General features: G+C 39.6%; 3 protein-coding genes across 3 annotated transcripts; 1 reads left to right on the top strand and 2 right to left on the bottom strand.

Moving 5' to 3' along the window:
• Positions 1–5,483: 5,483 nt before the first annotated feature.
• Positions 5,484–8,463, bottom strand: LOC137278172 (beta-porphyranase A-like). The gene is made up of 3 exons (XM_067810363.1): positions 8,168–8,463; positions 7,591–7,735; positions 5,484–6,955 (listed from the first exon to the last, which is right to left on the bottom strand). Exons 1-3 carry the CDS (start codon positions 8,402–8,404, stop codon positions 5,499–5,501), a joined length of 1,839 nt encoding a protein of 612 aa, XP_067666464.1. The 5' UTR covers positions 8,405–8,463; the 3' UTR covers positions 5,484–5,498.
• Positions 8,464–10,429: 1,966 nt separating this feature from the next.
• On the bottom strand, positions 10,430–15,044 carry LOC137290207 (beta-porphyranase A-like). Its single transcript, XM_067820939.1, has 3 exons — positions 14,784–15,044; positions 13,549–13,693; positions 10,430–11,905 (listed from the first exon to the last, which is right to left on the bottom strand). Exons 1-3 carry the CDS (start codon positions 15,009–15,011, stop codon positions 10,449–10,451), a joined length of 1,830 nt encoding a protein of 609 aa, XP_067677040.1. The 5' UTR covers positions 15,012–15,044; the 3' UTR covers positions 10,430–10,448.
• Positions 15,045–23,811: 8,767 nt separating this feature from the next.
• On the top strand, positions 23,812–26,036 carry LOC137271652 (uncharacterized). The gene is made up of 2 exons (XM_067804087.1): positions 23,812–23,853; positions 25,176–26,036. The coding sequence occupies exons 1-2, from the start codon at positions 23,812–23,814 to the stop codon at positions 26,034–26,036; spliced, it is 903 nt and encodes a 300-aa protein (XP_067660188.1).
• Positions 26,037–27,316: the final 1,280 nt, after the last annotated feature.

Genomic DNA, 27,316 nt, shown 5'->3' with positions numbered 1-27,316 from the left:
CATTTTGCGACGATGTCGTATTGGGCATACAAGATACACTCATGCATACCTTTTAAAAGGTGAGGATCCTCCGTTTTGTATCCCTTGTGACGAGAGAGTCACGGTCAAGCATATTCTGCTTGACTGTGTTGAATTCTCCATCACAAGGGATAAATTTTTCAATGTCAAAACTATCAAGGACCTTTTTACCACTGTCAGTTGTCCTTTAATCATTGGTTTTTTAAAAGAAATTGATTTTTTGGTGGAATTTTGAAAATTATGTTGTGTAAATAGATGCATTTTAATGATTGGTAGTTTGAATTAGTAACTTGAATCGTTGGTGGCTGTACCCTCAAAGGGGGTTGAAGTATTGTAAAAATATTGTCCTCCTGAGAGGGTACGTAAGTCCACAAACATTCACAGTAAATTTAAGTCTACCAGGATTTTAATCGTAGCATTCATGTTCTTTTAATTTCGGCTAACTTTTCATACAATCGCCAGCAGCTGAAGGGATGGTGTAAATCCAACTAGGGTCCATGCAGGTAGCAAAGGTACTGTAAGTCCCCATGGTTCCTAGTGTGGTGATCTACCTTCTGTTGTTGGCGATCTATAGTCTGTTTTTATATTGTATTGTCTAAATAGTGCTATTAGTTTTACCTTTCCATGCTAGTTTTAACTGAAATTGTGATATTCTAGTTGTTTTACTGTCCTTCGTTGACGGGTTTTTATGATTTATATATGCTCTCTTTCATTGTTGAATGTTCTCGTCACGATATGGCTGAGATATTGCCGATGTGACGTTAAGTATTAACTCACTCACTCATAGCTGATGAGCGTAAACCAAATTCCTCTGTAGGTCCACATATTCGAAAACCATGGTTCAGCGATGAATGCAAACAAACTAGGAAGGCAAGGAAAAAAGAACATTATTTCCGTCGCCATTCTATGGGGCTTAATTTAAATACATTTACAATGTTAAATGCTAAAGCACGGCGTACTTTTGAACAGAACAAACGCCAATCTTGGCAAAATTATATATCCAAAATAAATTCTCCGACATCCATGTCCAAGGTATGGAACATGGTCCAGAAAATAAAAGGTAAAGGTACTAAATCTACTGTCCATCATCTTGAACATGGAGATCAATTACTTACTGATAAATCAGATATTGCGAATAAACTAGACGAAACTCTCGCTAAACATTCCTTCTCTTCTAATTATGTACCTAAATTTCAGCAATATCAAAAACAACAAGAAAAGAAAACTATTAATTTCAATTCTGATAATGGGGAAGATTATAATGAAACGTTTTCTATTCATGAACTCCTTACAACTCTTGATCAAGCTCATGACACTGCTAAAGGAGCTGATAACATACATTATCAACTCCTGAAGCACTTTCCTGAATCCTGTTTAGAAACGCTCTTATCAAATTTTGATGATATTTGGACTTTGGAAAATTTCCTTCTTCATGGCGTGATGCCATAGTAGTACCGATTCCTAAACCTGGACGTGATCATACGGATCCATCCAATTATCGTAATGATTTCATTAACCAACTGTGTTTGCAAGACCATGGAACGCATGATAAATAACCGATTTGTTTTTTACTTTGAAACAAATACCCTTATCACAGATATACAATGTGGTTTCCGGAAAAACAGAAGTACTGTCGATCACTTAGTGCGTTTAGAATCATTTGTGAAAATAGCGCTGATTAATAAATAACATGATGTGTCTATCTTGTTCGATCTTGAGAAGGCATGTGACACAACCTTAAAATATGGCATTCGGAGAGATTTACATGACTTCGGTTTGCGAATTCATAGCCAAATTCTTAAATAACAGGCAATTTCAAGTCCGCGTGGGTTCTACCCTGTCTGATCATTACAATCAGGATCAGGGTGTTCCACAAGGCAGTATTTTGTCAGTCACACTTTTTAGTATAAAGATAAACATTTTATCCAAAGTTCTAAACAATTCAATTGATGGATCGTTATTTGTGGATGATTTTAATATTTCTTGTCGAGGTAAAAATATGGATACCATTGAGCGGCACCTGCAGTTGTGTTTAAACAAGATTAATAAATGGTGTCTTGACAACGGCTTTAAATTGTCTAAATCGGAAACTAACTGCATACCTTTTTGTCGTGAATTTAAACCACATAAGGACCCTTAACTATCTCTAGATGGCACGCCAATTAAAGTTGTGAAGGAAGCTAAGTTCTTGGGTCTAATCTTTGATTCACACTTAATGTTTTTACCGCATATTAAATCTCTTAGAAATAAATGCCTGAAAGCACTTGACTTGTTGAAAGTGGTTTCAAATTCTAAATGGGGAGGGGATCAAGCTACCCTTCTCCATCTCTATCCATCACTTGTGCTTTCTAAACTTGGTTGTGGCTCCATCGTCTATGGTGGATAACTGTGTTTTCAACCCCTTTATGAGGATTTATACAACAGAAAGTCTTCTCTTGTTCCGCCTCTAGGACATAGAATTAAACCCTTCCTTTCTGCTGTCGGCATTGAGCTGGAAAACATAGCTCCCTCCCGTCTTCTTTCTTCTCCTCCTTGGCAGTTGCTCAGGCCCCAAGTAGACCTAACATTGACCACATTTAAAAGATCAGAAACTAATGAATTACAATATAAACAAGAAAATAATCAATTGAAACATAAATATAACAAATATAAATCCTTATGTACAGATGGGTCCATGGATGGTGGTGCAGTGGCTTGTGCCACTGTCATTGGAGCCAGAACAGTATCTTCTGTATCTTCAGATAATAGTTCTATTTCTACAGCAGAAGCTAACGCCACATTAACAACTCTTAAATATATTCAAATACACCCTAAACGTAAACAATATATGCTCTATTCAGACTCTCTTTCTTGTCTTCAGGCGAATAAAAAATTATCATGTAAACATCCACTTTTAATTGAAATTATTGAATTGTATAATAATCTTGCTACTGGCCAATACGACATCGTCTTCTGTTGGTTACCCAGCCACGTAGGCATTTCTGGTAACGCAATGGCCGATCTTGCTGCAAAGGCAGCACTCAACAAATCTGTGACACCACTTCTTATTCCATACTCTGATTACAAAGCAAGCATTAGAACTTACATCCGTGATCTGATGCAGAAGAAGTGGGACACCCAAGTAGGTATAAATAAATTACATGAAATAATACCGTATATTGGCTACACCTACTTGGGCTGTCAGTCCAGATTTGAAGAGGTTATTTTAACTTTAATAAGGTTAATATTTAATTATTTTTGACTGTGTTGAATTCTGGATCACAAGGGATAATTATTATACAGTTAAAAGATTTAAGGATCTTTTTACCAGCGTTAGGTCTCATTTAATTATTGTTTTTTTTAAAGGAATTGATCTTTTAGTTGAATTTTGAAAACTTGTTGTGTAAATAGATGTATTTTAATTATGGGAAGTTCGGATATGTGTATTTTTAATTTTTGGCTAGATGTGTCTAAATTGCTAACGACTGAGGGGATGATGTAAATCCAGCTATGATGAAGAATTTTATGCAAGAGTTTCGCTAATTTTTGCTGCTATGTCCGCTTTGTTAGTTACTAATTTTTCACCATCTTTAAGATGGCGAACAGCAGATTTTGAACCTTTGCCTTTTATTTGCTGAACCATGTTCCACACCTTAGACATGAGTGTACGTGAATTAATGTTTGAAACATAGTTCCTCCGAGATTGACGCTTGTTTTGTTTATACGTACGTCGTGCCTTAGCACTAGTAATCTAAAGATTGTTGAAGTTATGAACGATAGGATGTCTGCGAAAATAGTTTTCTGCTTTTTTCCTACGTTTTCTTGCCTGTTTGCATTCGTCAGTAAACAATGGTTTACGAATATGAGGAGTTGCAGAGGACTTAGGAATGGTTTGATCAGTAATTTCATTCAGTTGTGTTGAGAACATAAGGATGGAATCTGGTACATTACTGAAGTGATCAGGTGTTAATTTCCCAATGCATAATTGTCCATATTTAGGCCAATCTGCCTTAGTGAAATTCCACCCTGATGAAGGTGGATTGTCACCTGGTTTTTAAAGATCAGCACCTACAACATTGCCGAGTGCGGAAATAAACTCACTCACCCACTCAGTAACACATGCTTACATTTCTATGGAAACTGCATGACTGGCGAGTGCTACTAGTTTGCATGAAAATCTTATTTCATCGCGTACTTTGGCTTACGTAATTACATCTGTACATTTCGGCAGACGAGATTGACATTTGTTCTTGTGACATGTACTGATATGGTGTTCTTCGTGGACAGAGACATGCTGGCACTACACAGATACAAAATGTATTGTGATGACAACGTCTGGGTGAGTACGTTTGGGTGACTGAGGGAGTTAATATTTAACGTCACATCGGCAATACTGCAGCCGTATCGTGACGGTAAGTACGTTTGGCAGTTAGCTGGATTTGACGTCTCGTTCCTGTCACATCCTGACATGATTCGTTTGTTGGTTTATCTAAATCTACACTCAGAAATATTCCCTCAAAATGACAGCTGTCTGTAAAATAATCGGGTCTAGAAACGGCGATACTGTGTTTGATGTAATTTCCAAGGAGGGGAAGAAAGCGGAAAGGATACATATTCTCTAGGTCAGTGTTAGCAACAGAAATGAAGGTTTTAATTGCTATTATTATTATTGGTGGATTAACAAATTTCTCATTGTTCGGGTCTGCAATAAGAGTATTAAAACACAGCTGGATGAAGGGTTGGATTCATGGGTTGGGTAAAAATAATTCATAGCTCTATAGTTTAAAGATGTCTGACTGATCTGGCTCGACGTAGAGACTAACAACATGAGACAAGACAAATTCTCTGACCCTGTGACAATGATTGTGAACGAAATCAAATTGTTTAAGGTTGGTTTTGGAGGTTCCACCACATACGTGGCGTGGGAAGGTAGTCTAATCACAACCCAGTTTGAATTTGAATTGAATCTACTTCCACAAATAAAGTTCCTAGGCTATATAAATGAAAGTAAGAATTCCCGAGTACTATGGCTGGGGTGGCATTTGGAATTTGTTCTGTCGGTCTTATATATATATATATATATATATATATATATATATATATATATATATATATATATCTGTGTCTGTGTGTGTGTGTGTGTGTTGTTCACCACAAAATACATGCAAAGACATTGCTCATAGCATACTTGATAAGTTGACTTAATGAAGCGCTTGTAAAAGAATACCAGGCACAGTGAATATTGCCCGCTGTCCATAGTTGAACATCAAGTTCGAAATGTTTTATGAGTCGGATATATTTGATTGGTAAGATACACAAAATATTTCTCATCTGTTGGCTTCCGCGCTGTAGAGACCCATCCGAGAGGTATTATCATATTGATATTTTGTAAAACAAAAGTATGCACAAGGCATATGCTAAATCTTTATCTCTGGATGGTCCAACAATTTGTGTTACACAACGAACATACCAAGCAAAACAAAACAAAACATGAAAAGATTTCATTCAAGTTTGCCAACAACAAGAGCCACTGATGACACGTGACCACCATTTCCATCAAAAGTCATACTAACAGTGTTAGCTGCTTTGAGCCTATCATTTGGTACCCAGAACTCCCATACTTGCCATTTAGTTGTTGCCTGCACTTTGTCAGAGTCGAACAATGTGAAGGTTGAGGGCAGGGTATATCCATTGAATACGACACGGTGGGGTTTACCACTGGCATTTTTGTTACGACTAACACCAACTCGAAGATGTGATGTATGATACCCTGAGCTTGGTAAGGAGATGGTTGTCTCGGCATGGCCGTTATTGATAGGAATAACCATGTCCTTACCATAATAGGTGTTTTCATTGTTGGTACGTAAACCATCAAAGTTGTAATTTGTTTTGAATTTATAAAAACAAGTTGCCTGACTCGGGAGACCAAGATTTCCCTTGTACTTTGTAGTGTCAAAGTGGACGTTGGAACGCATTTCAGTGTTTCCATTCTTGTATTGGATACATGTTGATTCTCCAACTGTAAGGTTGATCCACCCACCGTGGAAGTCAAGCTTTATATTCTGCCAGGTAGTGTCATAGTTGTGCAGAAGAACCACCAACTCCTTTTTGTGAGGGTCGGCCAAAGCTAATGGCGAAACAGATCTCTCCCATCCTGTGAATGGACTTGAAACCCTGAGAAACTTCTGATCGTAGTAAAAGCTGTGCCAGAATTTGAAGAATTTGGCCATTGTTGTCTCGTGTCCATCTTTGGTAAATATGGACCAGTTAAGACTGGTTTCGCTGCCATATTGCTCATTGGAAAACATAAAGATCACGGTCCTGTCCAGAAACTCCCTCAGTTTGAGGAAAGTAAACATGAAACCGCTGGGCAGATAAGTTGTGGCAAAATCTGTGATACTATTGTGTTGATGCCGATCAAGACCAATCACACGATCTCTTCCATATTCACTGATAACTAAAGGAACCTTTTCACCCTTTTTAAGATGTGAGTAATTTTCTATCATGTCAACACCAGCTACCAAGCGAGCTTCATTAATGCCAGAGAAGTGAAACTTCTCACCAGAGACATAGAGATTGTTGTAGGCATGGAAGGAGAAAAAGTCCAGGTGGTGAAGAGACATGTCCAGAAACACTGCTGTTTTATTCCACATACCAAAATTGTAGAGATCCGATTTGACTATGGCGTAACTGGTGTATGTTGGTCCTGCTACTTGCATTCCGAACCTGGACTTCAGCTTCTGAGCAACAACCTTGTGGTAATCAATAATTGACTGCAGTCCAATAAAATTGGACACCTCTGGTTCATTGATGACTTCCAGTATGTGAGGGATATGACCCCCGCTGTAGTCTTTAGCACTCTGGACCATAAGTGACACAAATTCAGCAGCAGCATCGAGGTTGTTGGGGAATTTTCCTTCATGGTGAGATTTGTCCATCCACGAAGGCCAGCTCAAACCTGTATGGAAAGACATACTATGACAACGCGTCATTCTAAAACTTGTGTATACGGTACTGTCCACTTTATATGGCGCCCATAGCCAGGCACATTACCTGCTCAAGGCGCTATGTACATTATTATCCTCAGTCATAGGACACCATGACCGACTATCCAATAATTTTCAGCTTCCTGGTTAGTATACAGCCATGCTGTCTCTTAGGTGGAATGAACTAATCACTCACATTGTAATCACATTCTAACGGGTACCCATTTCACAGCTGGGTGAACTGAGACAATGTGGAGTTAAGTATCTTCTCCAAGGATACTACGCACATGCACCTACCATGGGACCCGAACCTAAATGTGTGATAGGCAGACACCTCACGACAGCACTGCTCCACGAGGACGTGGACTCTTACACAGAAGCATTTCCTTAGATAAGTAGTAAAACCGTGTGAGTTAGCCGCCCCCTTCCCCCCTTCCTCAGCAACATCACAAAAGGGGACCGGTAACATTCTTCACACATCTTCAGCGAAAAAGAAAACTACTCCAGTGAACCAATGCAAGATAGAGAAATAATGGCATGTAAGCATATGTAGAAATATCAAACTGACGTATTACTGAACAGAAGATGAAACTAACAATACAAATACCTTTTAAGTCCCAAATGATATTCTTAATTCCACTTCCATAACCACGCACTTGTTCCATGTAGTGATTAAACATCTTTGATTGTAGGGCGTGGTCCAGTAGGTAGTGGGGATCGGGATAACCATGGTGTTGGGGATCTTGGGGCCACTGTCAAAACAAAAACGTGGAAACATGGACAGAATTCTGCTGACAGGAGACGTTCGTCTCATGAACCGAGAGTCAACATCGAGGGTAGGATTACCATTGGCAAAATGTGCAGAGTTATCTGCCCTTACTGTTTCTGTATAATATCTGTTATCTTAAGGAAGCGAAATTCAGCAGAACATATCAATTAGTCACAGAGGGTAAAAGTACACTTTTACACTCCACGGACCTTCATACATGATATCACTGCCATCAGTAGATCCATAAATCCTAGTCCCAATACCAGCACCTACACATTCAGTGGCGGTTGTGACCTCAATGTGGACACTTCTTATAGTACAGTTTTCAGCGTGTTATACTGCTCGAAAATAAGCAATTTGCGTTATTTGTGGTTTGTGTATGTACAAGCTAATGTCTTTTGGACTGTATACCTACATTTGCAAAGAGATGATCATTCAGATCCCTATTCAGCCATCGTCCTGTTGGGGATCCAACACCTTTACAGTATGGAATAAGGTTTGCTCGGTCAAGACCATTATGTTTAGTCCATCTGTCAGCTTCATAATGGACTCGTCCACCCTGAGAGAGCCACTCATTGTAGATGGTGATTGTAGCGTCCAGAAACACTCCTCTCCACAGCACGGAGTTCAGGAGGACCAATATCAGTCGCATGGTGACAGAATGTGCAGGATAAGAGTATGGTGCTGCTATAATGGCTAGTAATCTGTATGTGAAGTGAACACATGGAATATAACCGGGTGAAGGTTTATCTTGTGTCTATTTTGTCAAGGTGAAATACATTGGACACAGTTAGTTTGGGATAGGTTGATAAACCATTAATCAGAGCTGACAAACAAATGTGCATGTGAATGTCAAATTGCAGTTTTTCAATGAGGCCATCGTTCAGTTGAGAATCATGACATCAGCGAGGAACGTCCTGCCATCCAGATATGTTTATGTATGCAAGTCCATGTGGTTATTGTAGGATTAGGATTAAATCACAGATGGTTTTAAATCTGCAGAGAGATAATCATCCTGTGAGCCAGTATGTAAATCCAACTCAACAAAGACAGCAATCAGCATGGAAATTGTTTGAACAATACACGACATCTGTGCATGTACAAACGACCAAATCCATCTATGACCCATGGAGATAGCATGGTGTTGTAATTCCCCATGGTCACTGGTGTATGGTGATCTACCTGCAGTTTCTGGTGAGACCATATTGTATTGTATTGTTTGAACAGAAATCGATTTGTAGAGATATATCCCAGTTTTAGCATCTGTATGTGGACATTTTGTTTGGTTTACTGTCCTTCGTCGACATGTTTCTATGTCAAACTTTAACTGTCTTTACCGTGAATACTACCAGCTAGGTACAATTAACTCGTTTTTGTACTTTAACAGTCAACCAAAGAGGTGAAATCGTCACCGTCTTCTGTGCACCTCTATGTAAAAAAGGAAACTGGTGCTGAGGCACAAAGGCGGACGAGAACGCAAATATTAGACAGAATATCAACACAACTGTTGATAGTGCACATTTCAAGTTTTTCTTCTCAGGGTTCAAGGCTGCTGCTTTCGAGATTATCTCATCTGTCTTGCGGCATACACGTGTGTTTAGCGTGCTTATTTCTACTTATCTGGACATGTGTATTTTTTGCAGTGCCGGCTTACTTCTTGTTGTACCCTGACTCTAAGCCTACCTGTTCTTCGGGATATGAGCTCGATCTCTTCATCACCTTTCTGCTCTAAATACTGACGGAAATAGAGTTTTCAGTGCAAATTCAAAGGCAATATAAAACGTATGCAGTGCTGAGAGAAATAGAAATGTTTCCTCTGCTAGGCTGAATGGCAAGTAATGATCATCATGCAGGAGCTGGTCTTCCGTAACGTCCTGACTAAAACATGTTATAAATTCACCTTAAATATTTGTAAATTATGAAACGCCTGCCAACACAAAACGCAGTAAAACAGCTGAACATGTACAAGTTGGTACAAGTTGTGAAAAGTAAGTCTGAAAATAATGCAATAAGTATTAAGTTAGCCATGTTTGTACATCATATTCCTAATGAAAGAAGTAATTATGAACTGTCTCCTAAGACAAGGTAGGTATTTCCTGGTATCAACATATTGTCGCCAGCTAACCACTTTGTGAAAATTGTGCCCATGCTCCCATTCGCTGTCCTCACGTTGACATGCGAGTAGCGATAAGGTAGTAGGGCTTTGTTTCGCAAGCGTTAGTAATTTAACTGTCAGAATTATTTTAGATATTAGAAACTACGTTTGTTAATCACACATCCTCATATCCTTGTTTATCATATACCCTGATATATACCCTGATATATACACTGTCACCAGATAAAAAAATTGTTGTTACACTTAGTTTTTTACTTCCAGTGACTTTGGAGATGCTGTCATCTTATAAAAATTTGCCAGAAACGTGACCAAAATATTATTGTATCCGCACTCTGCAATATACTAATCCGGATCTTCACGGGTGTATTAAATCCAAACGAAACACTACCATGTAATAAATGTACAGCTCAACGATAAAGGCAAGCAAATCATACGAACTGGCATTTTTGTGTCCATGGTAGGTGTTTCTTGAAAGTACATACATTGATTTTTTTCTGTTCAAATATTTTCTCATACTAGTGTTTCGTGTCTACTAAATAACATCAAACAAATAATAAAAACTGAATGGCTACAGTTTCGTTTATTGAAGCTTCCCTACAACCAGCGCCACAGATGTCACATGACCACCATTTCCAGCAAAGCTCATGCTGACGGTGTTAGTCGATTTGATGCGATCTGATGGAACCCAGTACTCCCACACCTCCCATTTTGTAGATGCTTCAACCTTGTCGGCGTCAAACAGCGTGTAGGTTGAGGGTAGGGTGTATCCATTGAAATCAACTTTAAGTGGTTTTGCATTGGCGTTTTTAGCACGACTTACTCCCACTCTAAGATGAGATGTATGATAGCCAGAGCTGGGTAGCTGGATCGTTGTCTGTGCATGCCCATTGCTTATGGAAATGACCATGTTCTTTCCATAGTAGGTGTTCTCGTTGTTTGTGCGGACACCGCCAAAGTTGTAGTTGGTTTTAAACTTGTAGAAACATGTTGACTCTCCAGGTAGGCCAACATTTCCATGGTTCTTGGTTGTGTCGAAGTGGACATTGGAGTTCATTGCTGGCTTACCATTTTGGAACTGGACACAAGTTGATTCTCCAGTTGTGGGTTTGATCCATCCGCCATGGAAGTCCAGCTTCACATTTTGCCAGGCAGTGCCATAGTTGTGAAGTAGAACTACCACCTCTTTGTTGTTTGGGTTTGCCAGAGCTAGAGGAGAGACCACTCGTTCACGTCCATCGAATTTACTTCCAACTGTGAGAAATTTCTGATCATAATAGAAATTATGCCAAAACTGAAAGAATTTGACCATTTGTGTCGGATGACCATCTTTTGTAAACAAAGACCAGTTAAGACTGTCGTGACCAGGGTATTGTTCATTTGCAAGAATGAAAACTATAGCCCTGTCAATGAACTCCCTCAGGTGCAGATATGTAAACATGAAGCCATTTGGTTGGTAAATGGTCTGAAAATCAAGCAAACTACTGGGTGCCCACTGATCTATCCCGTGTACGCCACCTCTTCCAAACTCGCTTATAATGAGTGGAACATTTTTTCCTTTCTTCATATGAGAGTAATTTTCAATCATATCAATACCACCAACAAGACGAGCTTCGTTGATGCCACTGTATCTATGACTTCCGCCTGATACATATATGTGATTGTAGGCATGGAAAGAGAAGAAGTCCAAGTGATCAAGAGACATGTCCAAAAATCTAGCTGTTCTTCGCCAGATGCTAAAGTTGTTAATATCTGATTTGAGAATGGTATAGCCAGTGTACGTTGGTCCTCCAACCTTCATTCCAAACCTGGATTTCAGCTTCTGGGCTACTATTTTATGCAAATCCAGAAGAGTTTGTTCATCAATATAGTGTTCTATCTCAGGTTCGTTGATGACCTCAAATATTTTAGGTATGTGTCCATTGGAGTAGTCCTTGGCGCTCTGAACCATAAGTGACATAAACTCTCCCACTGCATCGAGGTTGTTGGGGAATTTACCCTGATGGTGTGACTTGTCTATCCAGCTGGGCCAGAACTGACCTGTTGCAGACAGAAAATAGCCATGAGTAAACTTAAAAACTGTAAGACATAGTGGAATATAATAAATCTATCCATCTTTAATTTGCAAATTTGCATGTCTGTATAGGTTAACATACAGTTTTCCCCGAAATTATTAAGAAAATAATTTGTCTCCTGATACTGATAGAATTTAGAATATACTTCGTAAGAGTTATGTTATGTAGTAAGCTACTCGATATGGCGGCAAAGCACACAAACGTCAGAATTGACGTTACTACATCAAGAGGTATCTCCCCTGGTATTGTAGACGGTTTCATTTGTTGTCATGGCAGACTTGACAAGCAATCGCAGCGTGACTAATGCTAAGTGGTTATCTGATAGGTACGATATTCCACAGATCTTGACGAACATTCATTCAAGATTTGAACTGAGCACAAAACAGCGACTGGGAAATCAAAGACGTTTAGTACAAGGGATTGGCAGCAGACTACTGTTTAATAGAGGAAATACTCAGGTGTGTAATAAAACTCTTAGACAAGAATTCCAAAGACTTAACTGTGTGAAATAGTGTCCCCTCACCATTGATGAACGATACACAAAAGAAGGACGTTTAAACTGGGGTAGGGCCCACAAAAATCATGATTGGAATAATGTTTTCTTTTCTCATGAAAGTTGTATGAAAAGTCTGTATGAAAATTTGGGTACCGTGAAACCTATCTACCAACGCGCAAAATACAGCCCGACATTGCACATGTGGTTTCGGGTATCATCATGTGGAGTGAAGTGTATTTTCATATGTTCAAATCATAAATGACGACCTTCTTAAAACGGTATAATACAACACACTGCGGGCTACTCTAATCAGTGGTTGTCTGACGAAAATTGTCAAGTTTTAAGCTGGCTCAGCTACGTCCCAAATGTTCAACCTGTTGGAAACGAGTGAGAACTAATGAATGATATAATAAACCAGAACGGACTCCTAAATAGTGAGAGTATGAAGAAAAGAGTGGTCGATACACGATTTCCCACAAACTTTGATCGGTAGTGTACCTTGGCGAATTCAGTCTAGTATTGCAGGGCAAGGAGGTCTCACAAAGTACTGAAATGACACTTAGACTGTAACAGAATCATGTCACAACATATTTGTTTTAGTTTTTATACAATGTGTACATATTTGCCGAAACAGCATTCTCAATGACTTCTGGGAATACTACATAGTACCTTAAATCATGGTATCTTAAAGAAAGAGACGATGTCCTTCACAACGTCACCTCCAATTCACACAGTGACTATCGAACGAGAACATCCATTGGATTAAACAACATCATGGCAAAAAGATTGGGAACCTTGAGAAGGCAACACAGACAAAACAACAAACTATTAATTTCAAATCACAGATGATGACGATTTAGCTGGCCATGGGTTCAATGGTTATTGTGTTTTATCTTATACTGATAGAAAGCGTATCGACAAGGTACATATTTCGAGGATGACAAACATGAGACTAATACCATAGTCTATCATCAATGCGTGGATGTATGCATAGTGGCTAGCTAATCTAGAATCTAATCTGTGCCCTACGAATCACAAGCTACGTATCTGTCAAATCACAGATGGTGATACTTTAGCTGGGCATTGGGTTTACTGCTTTGGGGGATAATTACTTTTCGTTTCCCAGACCACATTGTCGACTTGACTTCCAAAGCCGTGCACCTGTTCCATCCAGAAGTGCCATGCTTTCATCTGTTGACTGTGGTCTTGAAGGTAGTGTGGGTCTGGGTAACCATGGTGACTTGGGCTCTGGGGCCACTGAAACCCAAACCATAAAGCTTGGAAATCAGGTTCAACTTGATATCAGCATATGTTAACAGACAGAGCCAACAGTGGGTGGAAAACATGTCATTCTCGATCAGTCATAGTGGAGTATACACTCCAGTACTTTCACATCTGGAAATTGTCATTTCAGAGGAACATTCGGGTTAGAACTGATCTTCCGTAACCCGTGCTTATGGTAAGAAGCGAGTACCATGGTCGACTGGTCAGGCTCGCTCATTTGGGTGACATTTGTCATCGTATCCCAATTGCGCAGAACGATGGTCATGTTGTTGATCACAAGATTGACATGATTATTTACAGTTTGAAAACTGCTGATTGTGGCGTAAACTCACTCACTTACTCGTTTCAGATGACACAAAATAAGACGATATTTGGGCTAAACGTGTCAAAGATTGTTGAAATCAACACATCACCAAGAGATTTTGTTTCATGTTATCGTTCTGCGGTTGTTTAGAAATCCAGGAACAGCTAGAAATGGGGTTAAAATGGCGACGGTGTAGCATTAATATATATTTGGTCCTTGTTTGGAATATTCGCTTATTTACTTTCCCAATTATCGATGAATATGTGTGCACAAGTGTCCCTCGTGATTCACTGACACGATGCTTCTACACAAAGAAACCTCAGAGTCTGACAGATTGCTGGAGTGTCATATGACATCACTCGGAACAGCTGTTAATGGTATCTTTGCCCACCATTAGTGATAACATAGCATCATATTCATCCAGTCAGTTTTGTTGACTATCGGATATACTTGAAAATAATAGTAGAAGAAGTCGTGTTGGCCTTGATATGTCTAATTTTTTTTTTCCAAAAGAAAATAATACGCGGCTTTTCTGAAAACATGACTTACTGCATGAGAATTAAAATTAGAAACTTACACAAAATGCATAACATAATTCAGATCAATATGACGTGGACAGTATTGACCAGGCTCTGATCTTCATATCAGAGAAATAAGAAGAATATGGACATTACTGGATAGAATGCAAAGACTGTTGATAAGAAAGACAAGAACAATAAAGTACGAGTATAATCAATTTGATACAATAGCGATACATACGTTTCTGAACAGGTCGATATCTCTGTTAATCCAGCGCCCACTCGCAGTTCCAATAGCTTTACACTTTGAAATCAGATTGGTGCTGGTAAACCCGTTATGTTTATGCCAGCGATCAACTTCATAATGGACCCTTCCACCCTGGGAGAGCCACTCGTTGTAGATGGTGACTGTGGTGTCCGAGAGTCCCTGGCGGAAGAGCAGGACGGACACAAGCGTGATAAGCAGCATTCTGGTCTGACTGTAAGTCAGATTTTAAGGGATGGTTATATAAAGAAATCTTAATCTGTGTGAAGTACCATATGTTTAATATACATATAGACATGCCAATTTGGGTGTGTAACTGTGAGGTTCAAATTGAATGGACGATAATGCAAAGTACGTAAAAAGCGTGTTGTCTGTACTTAACATATTAAATATTTCAATGGAAAGAATGACACAGTTTATAATGGAAATGGAAGCTGAGCGATCAGTTCCGACTATACGACATATCAGTCTGTATGAAGTAATGTTCCGTCACTTGGGATAATAGTTCAGTGTCAAAACAATAAAGGATATTTTTTACTATTGTATATTATCATGTAATACATTTGTTTAGAATTATTAGATATTTTGTACATAGGTAAATGTAATCGTATCAACGGTAGTGTAAAGTGACATCTGCGATTCTGAATGGCTGTATCGTGAAATGAGGATAAAGTATCGTAAAAATATTGTCCCCCTGAGAAGGTACGTAAGTCCTAGGACATTCAAAGTAAAAATTTAACTATGTCTCTTTTTAAGTTTTAAAGCGTTTTTCCTACACTCTGCAGCGGCTGAAGGGAGGGCGTAAATCCAACTAGAGCATACAGATAGCAACAGTTATGTATGTCCCAAAGGTATGGTGATCTACCTTCACATGTTGGCGATCTATAGACTATTTGTGTTATGCATTGCCCAAATTGGGCTATTAGTTTTAACTTCAAATGCTAGTTTTAAATTCGAACAGTGGTAGTCTAAACTGTTTTACTGTCCTTTGACGACATATTTTTAATGTACACATATTCTTTATGATCGTCAAATATGTTCTCATCAAGATTTGAATGACATATTGCCGATGTGACGTTAAACATTAACTCACTCAAGTAATGTTCGTGGTAAGATTTACTTACTACTAACCTAACTTGACTCATCCAAACAGAAGTTTGTCAGTTGTCAATTGTTCACTTAAAATGTCCACTGGAACACCGGCTTTCTCGGGATGTATTGCTTTGTTACTGCTACGCAAAGTTCAGAAATGTCTTCCATATGTCTTCAGAAGTACCTCTTGAACATTTCGCCGAACACGAGGCCTTCAGTGTTGCAGCCTTGGTCGAATAAATTTTGACATAATACTCTGAGAAATCTTTCCCATATTGCTCGAATGTTGCTTTTCATTTGTTAAAGGTGGACATCACAGACTGGCACTGATGGGGAATTACTCGAAGCGATAGCGTTGACTCATTAAATGTTATTCCTCTTGTCTACCTGTTTTCAGGTGATACATTCTGGTTCCTTCAGTCGTTACACACAGGTCTGATTTTGAAAGAAACCATCTCAGTGATCCAAGTGCGTCAGTGAAATGTTTGACCGTTCTAGGACGGTATCACATCAGCCATATCCCTGCTCTTTAGGCACCCGTGGCGAGCCACCTCCTCGTGGTGGGTGCTGGGTAACGCTAAGTGCTCGCCGACACCCCCGTAGTGGACCCGGGGGGATATTTGGTCCACCAACAGGTTTGCCGTGGGTTGCGGCCCTGTGTCGGTGGAGGAGGGGATCCTGGTGGTTGAGGGCAGTGGGTTCTTGGAACCGTGTTCCTACTGCTCAACACACCACTTTGGCCCTGACTTCACCTAGACGGGTGGTAGAATGGGCCCGATTCTATCAATCGGCTGGTCATGTCAAGCCCTGTGTTGGACATACCATGTTTTGAGTCTACTATCCTACTCTTTTGTGTTTGGGCTTCACATTTGTAAGAAATATCTACAGTTTTTGCCTAGAGTCCTACGTCAGAAGGCGGTGGCTCATGGGCCAATCTGGTTAATGTCAACCTCCGAATTCTGTAGGTCTCCAAATTTCTGTCATGTGCAGAACCAGCTGGACAGTCACTTTGGTAGACAAATATAGCTATTCGTGTTACATTTGCTGGAGTATAGCAGACTTGTAGCCCTGATGACGCAGACTGGATTCCTCTGCAACATCGTCCTTTGTTGACACTCGATGGCGGGTGGGGAGCAAGTTTGCCGAATATAATTCTCTCACCATGTTTCTCAACCAATACTCTGGTTCGTCGAAGAACAAACGCCGTCATGTTGATTGTGTATCATCTGATGAGGAACTTACACCTGAAGTTAATGATTACTGGCCGAGATTTATTGTCATTTCATCTTCCGATGGTAATGCGATCAAGTTGAATCCGTTTGCCATATCCTTGGGCATCAAAGGTGCCTGTGGAGAAGTTAAAAACGTCACTCGACTCCGCTCTGGCTCACTTCTTGTGGAATGTATACGAAGACAACAGTCCGTCAATCTGCTTGGATTAAAGCAGTTTGTAAATGTCCCGGTTGTTGTCTCAGCACACAATACACTTAATTCCTGCCGTGGAATAATTCGAGATCGTGCTCGTTGTCTTTCTGACATGAGCGAGGAGGAGCTTCTGGTCGAATTCAAAAACCAAGGAGTAATTGCTGTTAAGCGATTTACAAGGAAACAAAATGACACTGTGATAAAAACAAACACTTATCTTTTCACGTTTGCCCTGCCAACTATCCCAAAATCAATAAAAGCCGGATACTTCAACATCGGAGTTGATGTTTATGTTCCAAATCCTCTCCGGTGTTACCATTGCCAAAAATTTGGTCATGGTGCCAGAACTTGTACTCGCACTCAGATATGTTCCCGCTGCGGTGGTACTCATGCCAATTCTGATTGCAACAATGCAATAAAGTGTGCAAACTGTGATGGTGAGCATTTGGCCTCGTCCAGGTCCTGTCCCGTCTTCGTTTATCAGTCAAAAATTATGAAAGTGAAATGCACAAACAATCTCTCTTATTTTGAAGCCAAAAAGTTGGTGCCAGATCCGTTTTCAGTTCCAAGTACATTATCCTTTTCAGCTGTAGCATCTTCTCCTGCCCCTATGAAAAAAGTTACTACAGTGACTACATCGTGCCAGACTGAAATTTCATGGATTCAAGATAAACAAATATCTGTAAGTGAAAGTATCCTATCAAGTCAAATGACAAATACTTCGGCCTCTCAAACCGAAAGCCCACCATTGAAGATCACAGAGCCAGAATCTCCAGACCTTTCTGACACTGAGAACAATGTTCTTCGTCAAACAAGGAAATAAAAAAAACAAAAGAAAAAAAAGACGAAGGTGCTTCAACACTTGGAGGCGCCACCTTCTACGCAACCACCTGTAGAGGTTCAAAATTCTTTTGAACCGCTGGAAATGGAGGTTACTACTCCGTTTCAAACCAAAAGGAATGTTCTTCCTTCACGTTCTCGTTCACCCATTAACCCACCATGAGTGCAAGTCACATTATACAGTGGAATTGTAGGGGATTTCAGAATAATTTCAATGATCTGCAGTTATTAATTCAAGATTACAAACCATCGGTAATTTGTTTACAAGAAACTTTCCTTAAGACAACAGATAAATTTGATTTACGGCTTTACAATTCATATCATCACTATTCTCCCGCGGGAGTTAAAGCTACTGGTGGATCATCAGTACTAGTGCGACAGGGTGTGATTCACAGTCCTGTTCCTCTAGCTACGCCCCTTCAAGCTGTTGCAGTCCGAGTTACATTAAACATAGTGTTTACTCTTTGTTCTTTGTATATACCACCCTCCTATTCACTTCAACAGTCTGAACTCCAGGCTCTATATGACCAGCTCCCTAAGCCATGTGTTATCATGGGTGATTTAAATGGTCATAACCCAATTTGGGGTTCTCATGATACAATTACCAGAGTTTTCCTTGAATAATGATTTCTGCATTTTTAATGATGGTTCTCACACGTATTTACATCCTGCCACTGGCACGTATTCGTGCCTTGACTTATCACTAGTTGATTCTAATTTGCTTACAGAATTCGAATGGTCAGTCCACGATGACCTCTGTGGAAGTGATCATTTTCCTACCATTCTAAAATCTGTGACACCTTCTGATGTCCCTCCATCATCACGATGGAATTTTGCTAAAGCTGACTGGGATTTGTATGAAATTCGCTGCTCTGCAAAACTAACACCTGATGCTTTTGTTGATGTTTCTGATCCGATAAAAATCTTCTCTAAAGAACTTCTTCAAATAGCTGATGAATGTATCCCGAAGTCCTCTTCAAATCCACACATACGTAAACCATGGTTTACTGCTGACTGCAAACAAGCTAGGAAGGCCCGGAAGAAAGCTGAACAGTATTTCCGTCGCCATCCTATGGTCCATAATTTAAACAAATTTAAAATTTTAAATGCTAAAGCAAGGCGTACTTTTAAACAAAATAAACGCCAGTCATGGCAAAATTACGTTTCAAAAATAAATTCACGTACGCCAATTTCAAAGGTATAGAACATGGTCCAGAAAATAAAAGGTAAGGGCTCTAAACCTAGTATTCACCATCTTAAAGATGGGAATCAGTTATTGACTAATAAATCAGATATTGCGAATAAACTTGGTGAGACTTTGGCGAAACATTCTTCCTCATCAAATTATGTACCTGAATTCCAAAAATATCAAAAACAGCAGGAAAAGCAATATATTAATTTTGCTTCAGAGAATGGGGAAGACTACAATGAAACCTTTTCAATACATGAACTTCATACTGCCCTTGACCAAGCTCACGATACTGCTTCCGGAGCTGATGGTATTCATTATCAACTTCTGAAGCACTTGCCAGAATCCTGTTTAGAGACACTTTTACATATATTTGATGACATTTGGACAACCGCAAAATTTCCTCCCTCGTGGCGAGATGCCATAATTGTGCCCATCCCTAAACCTGGACGTGATCATACTGATCCATCGAATTATAGACCAATTTCACTAACGAGCTGCGTTTGCAAAACCATGGAACGCATGATAAATAATCGACTTGTTTGGTACTTGGAGACTAATAACCTAATAACAGATATACAATGTGGTTTCCGTAAAAATAGAAGTACCATCGATCATTTAGTGCGTTTAGAATCTTTTGTTAAGAATGCCATAATTAATAAACAACACGCTGTGTCAATCTTTTTCGATCTAGAAAAAGCATACGACACGACATGGAAACATGGCATTTTAAAAGATTTACATGACTTTGGATTACGAGGCCGCCTGCCTCAATTTATATCCAACTTTTTAAATGACAGGCAATTTCAAGTCAGAGTGGGTTCAACCCTGTCTGACCATTATACTCAGGATCAGGGTGTCCCGCAAGGCAGTATTTTGTCTGTCACTCTGTTTAGTATTAAGATCAACAGTCTCTCAAAGGTTTTAACTGATTCAATCGATGGATCACTTTTTGTGGATGATTTTAATATTTCTTGTCGTGGTAAAAATATGCGCACCATTGAACGGCAATTACAGTTGTGTTTAAATAAAATAAATAAATGGTGCCTTGAAAACGGCTTTAAATTTTCTCAAACAAAAACTAATTGTATACACTTTTGTAGAAAATATAAACCGCATAAAGACCCAGAACTATCTTTAAATGGCACTCCAATCAAAGTTGTAAAGGAGGCTACATTCTTGGGTGTAATTTTCGATTCTCATTTAACCTTCTTACCACACATTAAATCTCTTAAAGTTAAATGCCTGAAGGCACTAGATTTGCTGAAGGTTGTTTCCAATTCTAAGTGGGGAGGGGATCAAACTACCCTCCTTCATTTATACAGATCATTGGTGCGATCCAAACTTGATTATGGTTCCATTGTATATGGTGGAGCCTGCAAAAGCAACCTGAAACTATTAGATTCTGTTCATCACCAAGGTCTAAGACTTTGTCTTGGGTCCTTCAGCACTTCACCTATTGACAGTCTCTACGTTGAGGCTGATGAACCATCTCTTACACAACGTCGTATAAAATTATCCTTACAATACATTACTAAATTATACTCTAATGAACCTAACCCTGCATATAACTGTGTGTTCAATCCACTTTATGGGGATTTGTATGACAAGAAGTCTTCTCTGGTTCCACCTCTAGGGCACAGAATTAAACCCTTTCTTTCCTCGGCCGGCATTGAGCTGAAAAACATAGCTCCCTCTCGTCTTCTTTCTTCTCCTCCCTGGCAGTTGGTTAGGCCTCAAGTCGACCTAACATTAACTTCATTTAAAAAATCAGAAACTAATGAATTACAGTATAAACAAGAATATAACCAATTAAAAACTAAATATAGCAATTACAAACCCTTATTTACAGATGGGTCCAAGGATGGTGGCGAAGTAGCTTGTGCCACTGTCATTGGATCCCGAACAATATCTTCTAGATTGCCAGACAACAGTTCTATTTTCACAGCTGAAGCAAACGCCATACTAACGGCTCTTAAATATATTCAAAGACACCCTAAACGTAAACAATATATAATCTATTCAGACTCTCTTTCTTGCCTTCAGGCTATTAAAAATATTTCTTGCAAACATCCACTTTTAATAGAAATTATTGAATTGCATAATGATCTTGCTACTGGCCAATACGACATCGTCTTCTGTTGGTTACCCAGCCATGTAGGGATCTCTGGTAACACATTGGCTGACCTTGCTGCTAAGGCAGCACTCAACAAATCTGTCACAGCATTGCTTATTCCTTACAGTGATTACAAAGCGAGCATTAGATCTTATATCCGTGATCTGATGCAGAAGAAGTGGGACACCCAAGTGGGTATAAATAAATTACATGAGATAACACCTTACATTGGTTATACCCACTTGGGCTGTCAGTCCAGATTTGAAGAGGTTATTTTACGACGATGTCGTATTGGCCATACCAGATATACTCAGTCATATCTTTTAAAAGGTGAGGATCCTCCTTTTTGTATCCCTTGTGATGAGAGAGTCACGGTCAAGCATATTCTGCTTGACTGTGTTGAATTCTCCATCACAAGGGATAAATATTTCAATGTCAAAACTGTAAAGGATCTTTTTACAAACATTAATTCTCATTTAATTATAGGTTTTTTTAAAAGAAATTGATTTTTTGATTGAATTTTGAACAACATGTTCTGTAAATAGATGCATTTTAATTCTTGGTTGTTTAGATTTGTAACTAGAATTGTTAGTGGCTGTACCCTCAAAGGGGGTTGAAGTATTGTAAAATTATTGTCCTCCTGAGAGGGTACGTAAGTCCACAAACAGTGAAAGTAAATTCTAAATTTCCAGGTTTTTAATCGTAGAATAAATGTCTTTTATTGTATGGCTAGATTTCACAAATTGCTGACGGCTGAGGGAATTATGTAAATCCAGCTAGGGTCCATGCAGGTAGCAAAGGTACTGTAAGTCCCCATGGTCCCTAGTATGGTGATCTACCTTCAGTTGTTAGCAATCTATAGCCCATTTTTACATTGTATTGTCCTGTATAGATAAATTGTTTTAGGCATAGTTACTAGTTTTATATTATAATCTGTGATATCCTAGTTGTTTTACTGTCCTTCGCTGACAGATTTTATAATAGACATAGATTTCATTTTAGTATTGAATGTTCTCGTCACGATATGGCTGAGATATTGCCGATGTGACGTTAAATATTAACTCACTCACTCACTCACTCCCTGCTCTTTAACGTCTCGTCCAAACTGAACTCGTATGAAAATGCACATGCACAAACATATAAGAAACAAATTAGCATGGAGGGATGTACAGTTATTGCCCAAAGGGATGCCTTTTTCTTGGCGGAGTATATCACTTTATGGTGTGCAGACCAGAACTTCAGGAAGTTGAAAAATAAATATTGTGACAGATATGAAGTCTGTTCTGCTCTTATACTTCTGTTTCTAAATTCAAGAAGTTTCTGTTTGTTTCGAAATGGAAGCAACAAATAATAGCCAAAACATCTTTGCTAAAGTGTTTATGTATTTGTTTCGACAGCTTACCTTTGGTAAACTATGAGGTCTGGACCAGAGAAGCCCGTGAGTATCAACCTATGCAAGGGTGCACCTGTCATAAACATACGCAAGGACCAGTCAGTTGTTCACAAAGAATGATCAGGGAACGGTTGGTACATGTGAAAATGTAATTACTTGTATCCCTACAGGATAAAATATTTTATTTCAGTAATTTCAGGTGTAAGGTTCGATTATATGAACTTAAATTTCCTTGTATAAACCAATGTATGGATTAACGACTTGCAATGGGACGTAACTCTGTGTGTGTATGCTAAAATGGCTCACAAGTTTCCAAACCCTGGTTCCCTTTCAACAAAGGGGAATAAATGCATATGGTTTGGTTGCTTGATTGGCATTTAAAAGTTGGTGGGTGACATGACAACAAATGGTATGGATTTACAACTTCTTTGATGTTTACAACACGACGTTTCTGGGTTACTTCTTGCCCCTTCATCAGGTGAATGACATAGTAAAAATATATAGTATGTATAGGAAACCAGTGAGATAGTATTTACAGATGAGATGTACAGAGATCAAGGGGATTAACTTAAGTGTTGACTCTACAGAGTGGGCAATGGGTGTACCGACTGTTATACAAGTAGAAGGATGGATTAACATGTTTCGGTGATTGGAAGCCAGTTATGAAAACAATGATAGGAAAGCACATGATGGGATAGAAGCCACTTATTTATACAATATTGGGAAAACACATGAAGGCATGTACAGTGATAGTGGAAAAAACAATGAGATACATGTTATTGATGGCTATATTCTGTGCACCACGCATTTGGTAGGAAGACACCCTGATGTCTGTTACATTCCGGTTTGGAGCGGATGGCCTCCGTCAGTTTCCTTTTTCGCCAGTTGTTGACGTTCAAAATCAATTCACCCTGGGATGGACTCCAATCAACAAGTGGTTTTGGCGGAAATGGCGAAATGTTATCCCAACCAGGAAGTCGCCAAGGAGCTGGTAACAGGGTTTAGAGAAGGATTTCGGCACTGCAGCAGGAGGTTCACAGCACGGAGCTTAAGATCTGTCAGGGAGAATATAAGTATTGCAAAGAATAAGATTTAAAAAGAAGCTGATATAGGGAGAATAGCTGGTCCTTTCACCTCTCGTTCATTAGTTAATTTTAGTGTATCTCCAATAGGTTTATTACCAAAATCAACTCCTAGTGATTTCAGGGTAATTCACCATTTATCTTATCCCCAAGGTGAATGTGTTAATGACTTTATTGAGCAGTCACCAGTGCATTATGCATGATTTAACAATGTTGCTTCAGTTATTCAGAAGTTTGGAAAAGGGACATTGTTAGCCAAAGCTGATATCAAGAGTGATTTTCGATTAATGGTAGTACCTCCAAAAGATTTTGACTTACTTGGCTTTGTGCTGGATAATAAGTGATACTATGACAAGTGCCTCCCAGTGGGCTGTAGTATTAGCTGTCACCTTTTTGAAAAGGTTTCGACTTTTATTGAATGGATGGTGGAGGATAGGGAGCAGTCAGGAGATACAATGCACTACTCGGATGATTTTCTGTTCAGTGGTCCTGCAGATTCAGATGGTTGTCAGAGATCATTAGAGACATTTTGTGATGTGTGTGGGGAGCTAAGTGTACCCATGGCGGCAACAATCCAGCAACATCATTAGTCTTTCTTAGTCTGGAGCTTGGCAGTATGACAATGTCAATTAGGGTTCCAACAGAGAAAATAAACAAAGCTTCATCAAAAGTGGGATTATTTGAGATGCAATCTCTGGCTGGTTCATTACACTTCCTGTGCAAGGCGGTGGCACCAGGGAGAGCATTTCTCCGGAGACTGATAAGTTCCATGAAGGGAAGAAAAAAGCACTACCGAATAAGGATTACCAGGGGCATAAAAGAAGATCTGTTGACATGGTGGTCTTTTCTCAGAATTTAATGGTAACACAATTATGAGTTAAAAATGGTGGGAGTACGATAGCTGCTCATGAAGATTTCAGTTATCAGCGGAGAGAGAGGTGAGCCCATGGGTAGGCCATGAATCTGCTGGTAGATATTGTTCTGCCATGTGAAGTACGAGGTCTGGAAACAGCTAGGTTGATGATACTGTCAGTGGTGAGTTTGGTGTCAAGGGTGTCAATACAACTAGTTAACTTAGCACGGAGAGCATCAAGAGCTTCAGGTAGAGGGATGTTTGTGAACAAATCAACAACATCATAGCTGACCATACAACCAGATAACTTAGCGTCCAAGAGTTTTAGCACTAAGGAGGAGGAGTCACTGATGAAGGATTTGCCTTCCTTCCCCAAAGGAGCAAGAAGTCTGGCAAGGAACTCGACAGTGTTATAGAAGACAGACCCTAGACGTATCCTTTGACAACTCATCTGAAAGAATCGTTCCCAATGTCTATCGAAAGAACACCCACACTGACCAGTATATCCACTACCTATCCAACCACCATCCACAAATAAAGCAAGCCATAGTCTCCACCCTAGCCAGACGTGCCAAAGCCATCTGTGACCTAGCCCACCTCCAAGACGAAATTGACCACCTCAAGAGAACTTTCATCACCCTCAATAGATACCCTAAACAATTCGTTGACCAGACTATAGCCACAACTCTCCAGCATCAGAACGACCGCGTCCCTAAACCTGAGCCTGCACCCATCCGAGTCAACATTCCCTACCAAGGCAAGATACGTCATCAAATCAGTCGACCCCTCATAAAAACTGCCAGTGTTGATGTGACCTTTTATTCTGATAAGACATTGAAAAACATCCTTAGAGCAAATGGAAGAGGTGGCAGTTATCAAACCAACCCCAACCCTAGAGGCTGCATCTACAAGATAAATTGTGATTGCGGCAGCAGCTACATAGGTGAAACCTGCAGATCATTCAACATCAGACTCAAAGAGCACAAAACTTCAGTAAGAAAATTAGATCTGAAATCGTCCCTCTCTGAACACATCGTCAACTATCCAAACCACTCCATCGACTGGAAAAACACCGAGATCCTGGCTTCCAATATCAGTGATTGGCGAAGAAGGAAGCTTTGGGAAGCAATCATCATCAGAAGATTAGAACCTCAGATCAATAGAGATCAAGGCGTGTACCTACCCTCTGCCTGGTGTGTCAACAAGGACTCACATACTCTCAATCTATCAGCTGTATAAACAACCATGTACTGTTACAACATTCCTCCTTTTCATCTCTCCTCTGTGATTGTACATACCTAACTACATTTATGTGCTTGTATATACATCTTACCTCTCTGGCTTCATGTATACCTATATATATTCTGCAATGTCACCTATGCTCATTATCCACCTGACGAAGGGGCAAGAATTAGCCTTGAAACGTCGTGTTAAAAGAATTAAAGAAGTTGTCATCCATAATAGTGTCTTGTATTACCTCACCCACTTCTAAATGCCTTTGAAGAATTTCGAAATGGGCTGAGTTGAAACCAGTTTTGTTGACAGAATTGAACAGGAGACCACCACCAAGTGTCATCTTGATACATCTTGGATCTAATGATCTTGGAAGGCAGCCAATCAAATCCCTTTTAAATAGTGTACAAGCAGACATTGCTGAAATTGTTCTTATCTGGTCCCAGATTTTCCCCAGACTTTACTGGCATGGTGCAGAAAGTGACAGATACAAGGAGGCGTCTGAATTAAGGCAGCATTGAGCTTTGGGGGCAGGGCATTTAAGCATGCTATTACCTCAAGTGATACCGGTTTGTACAGAGAAGATTGGATGCATTTGTCAGATGTGGGCAATGCTATATTTCTGAATGCATTACAGGAGAGTCTGGAGACATTCCTAAAACAGGAGCAAATAAGGTGTTTTTTTATGATGCGAGTTAGATCTATCCAGGTAGTTACTCAAGTTTCTGGTATTCTCAAATGGTATTTTGGGTTTTGGTTTTATTTTAGTTGCAAGTTGCAACACATACAGGATATTTCCCCAGACATATTTGGTTTTTGGTTTTTAACTATTTTACGGGGACATAGCTCTATCATTTAAGCGCTATCCCTTATCAGAATTACTACATATGTTCAAATACACCTGCGAGTATTGGGGAACTGTGTTAGAAACATAGTTGGGCGTAGTAATTCGCTGACCGACTTTTGAAATGTACCATTGGGTTACCGTTTTTTGTACTATTGGAGTACCGTTTGCACCATTGGGGTGCCGTTTTGTGCTATTGGAATACCGTTTGTACTATTGAAGTACCGTTTTGTACTGTTGGAGTACTGTTAATACCCTTGCAGGTCGGTTTAACATAATTATGCCTCTTTTGGTTTGCCCTGGGAGGCTGTTTTCATTACTGTTGCGTGTCAAGGGAGTGATGGGACTATTGGGGCTTCATCCTCCCTTTGCTGTAAAGCCGGTAGTACATAGTGTAGGCCTAGCCCAGGCTGTAGATGTTGCGCGACGCTTTCGCTACCTT

This window comes from Haliotis asinina, chromosome 1, assembly GCF_037392515.1.
Source record: "Haliotis asinina isolate JCU_RB_2024 chromosome 1, JCU_Hal_asi_v2, whole genome shotgun sequence".
Classification (NCBI taxonomy): domain Eukaryota; kingdom Metazoa; phylum Mollusca; class Gastropoda; order Lepetellida; family Haliotidae; genus Haliotis; species Haliotis asinina.
This window is presented reverse-complemented; position numbering and strand designations above follow the sequence as displayed.

What these genes read in the sequence shown, in the direction of transcription:
- LOC137278172 (XM_067810363.1), bottom strand. Translation starts at nt 8,404, where the DNA reads ATGCGACTGATATTGGTCCTCCTGAACTCCGTGCTGTGGAGAGGAGTG. An exon ending in ATGATCATCTCTTTGCAAAT is followed by an intron (nt 7,736 to 8,167) that starts GTAGGTATACAG and finishes TTGTTTTGACAG; the next exon opens with TGGCCCCAAGATCCCCAACA. An exon ending in TATCATTTGGGACTTAAAAG is followed by an intron (nt 6,956 to 7,590) that starts GTATTTGTATTG and finishes CTTTCCATACAG; the next exon opens with GTTTGAGCTGGCCTTCGTGG.
- LOC137271652 (XM_067804087.1), top strand. Translation starts at nt 23,812, where the DNA reads ATGGCGAAATGTTATCCCAACCAGGAAGTCGCCAAGGAGCTG. An exon ending in AGGAAGTCGCCAAGGAGCTG is followed by an intron (nt 23,854 to 25,175) that starts GTAACAGGGTTT and finishes CCTTCCCCAAAG; the next exon opens with GAGCAAGAAGTCTGGCAAGG.
- LOC137290207 (XM_067820939.1), bottom strand. Translation starts at nt 15,011, where the DNA reads ATGCTGCTTATCACGCTTGTGTCCGTCCTGCTCTTCCGCCAGGGACTC. An exon ending in ATATCGACCTGTTCAGAAAC is followed by an intron (nt 13,694 to 14,783) that starts GTATGTATCGCT and finishes TTTGGGTTTCAG; the next exon opens with TGGCCCCAGAGCCCAAGTCA. An exon ending in TGTGGTCTGGGAAACGAAAA is followed by an intron (nt 11,906 to 13,548) that starts GTAATTATCCCC and finishes TGTCTGCAACAG; the next exon opens with GTCAGTTCTGGCCCAGCTGG.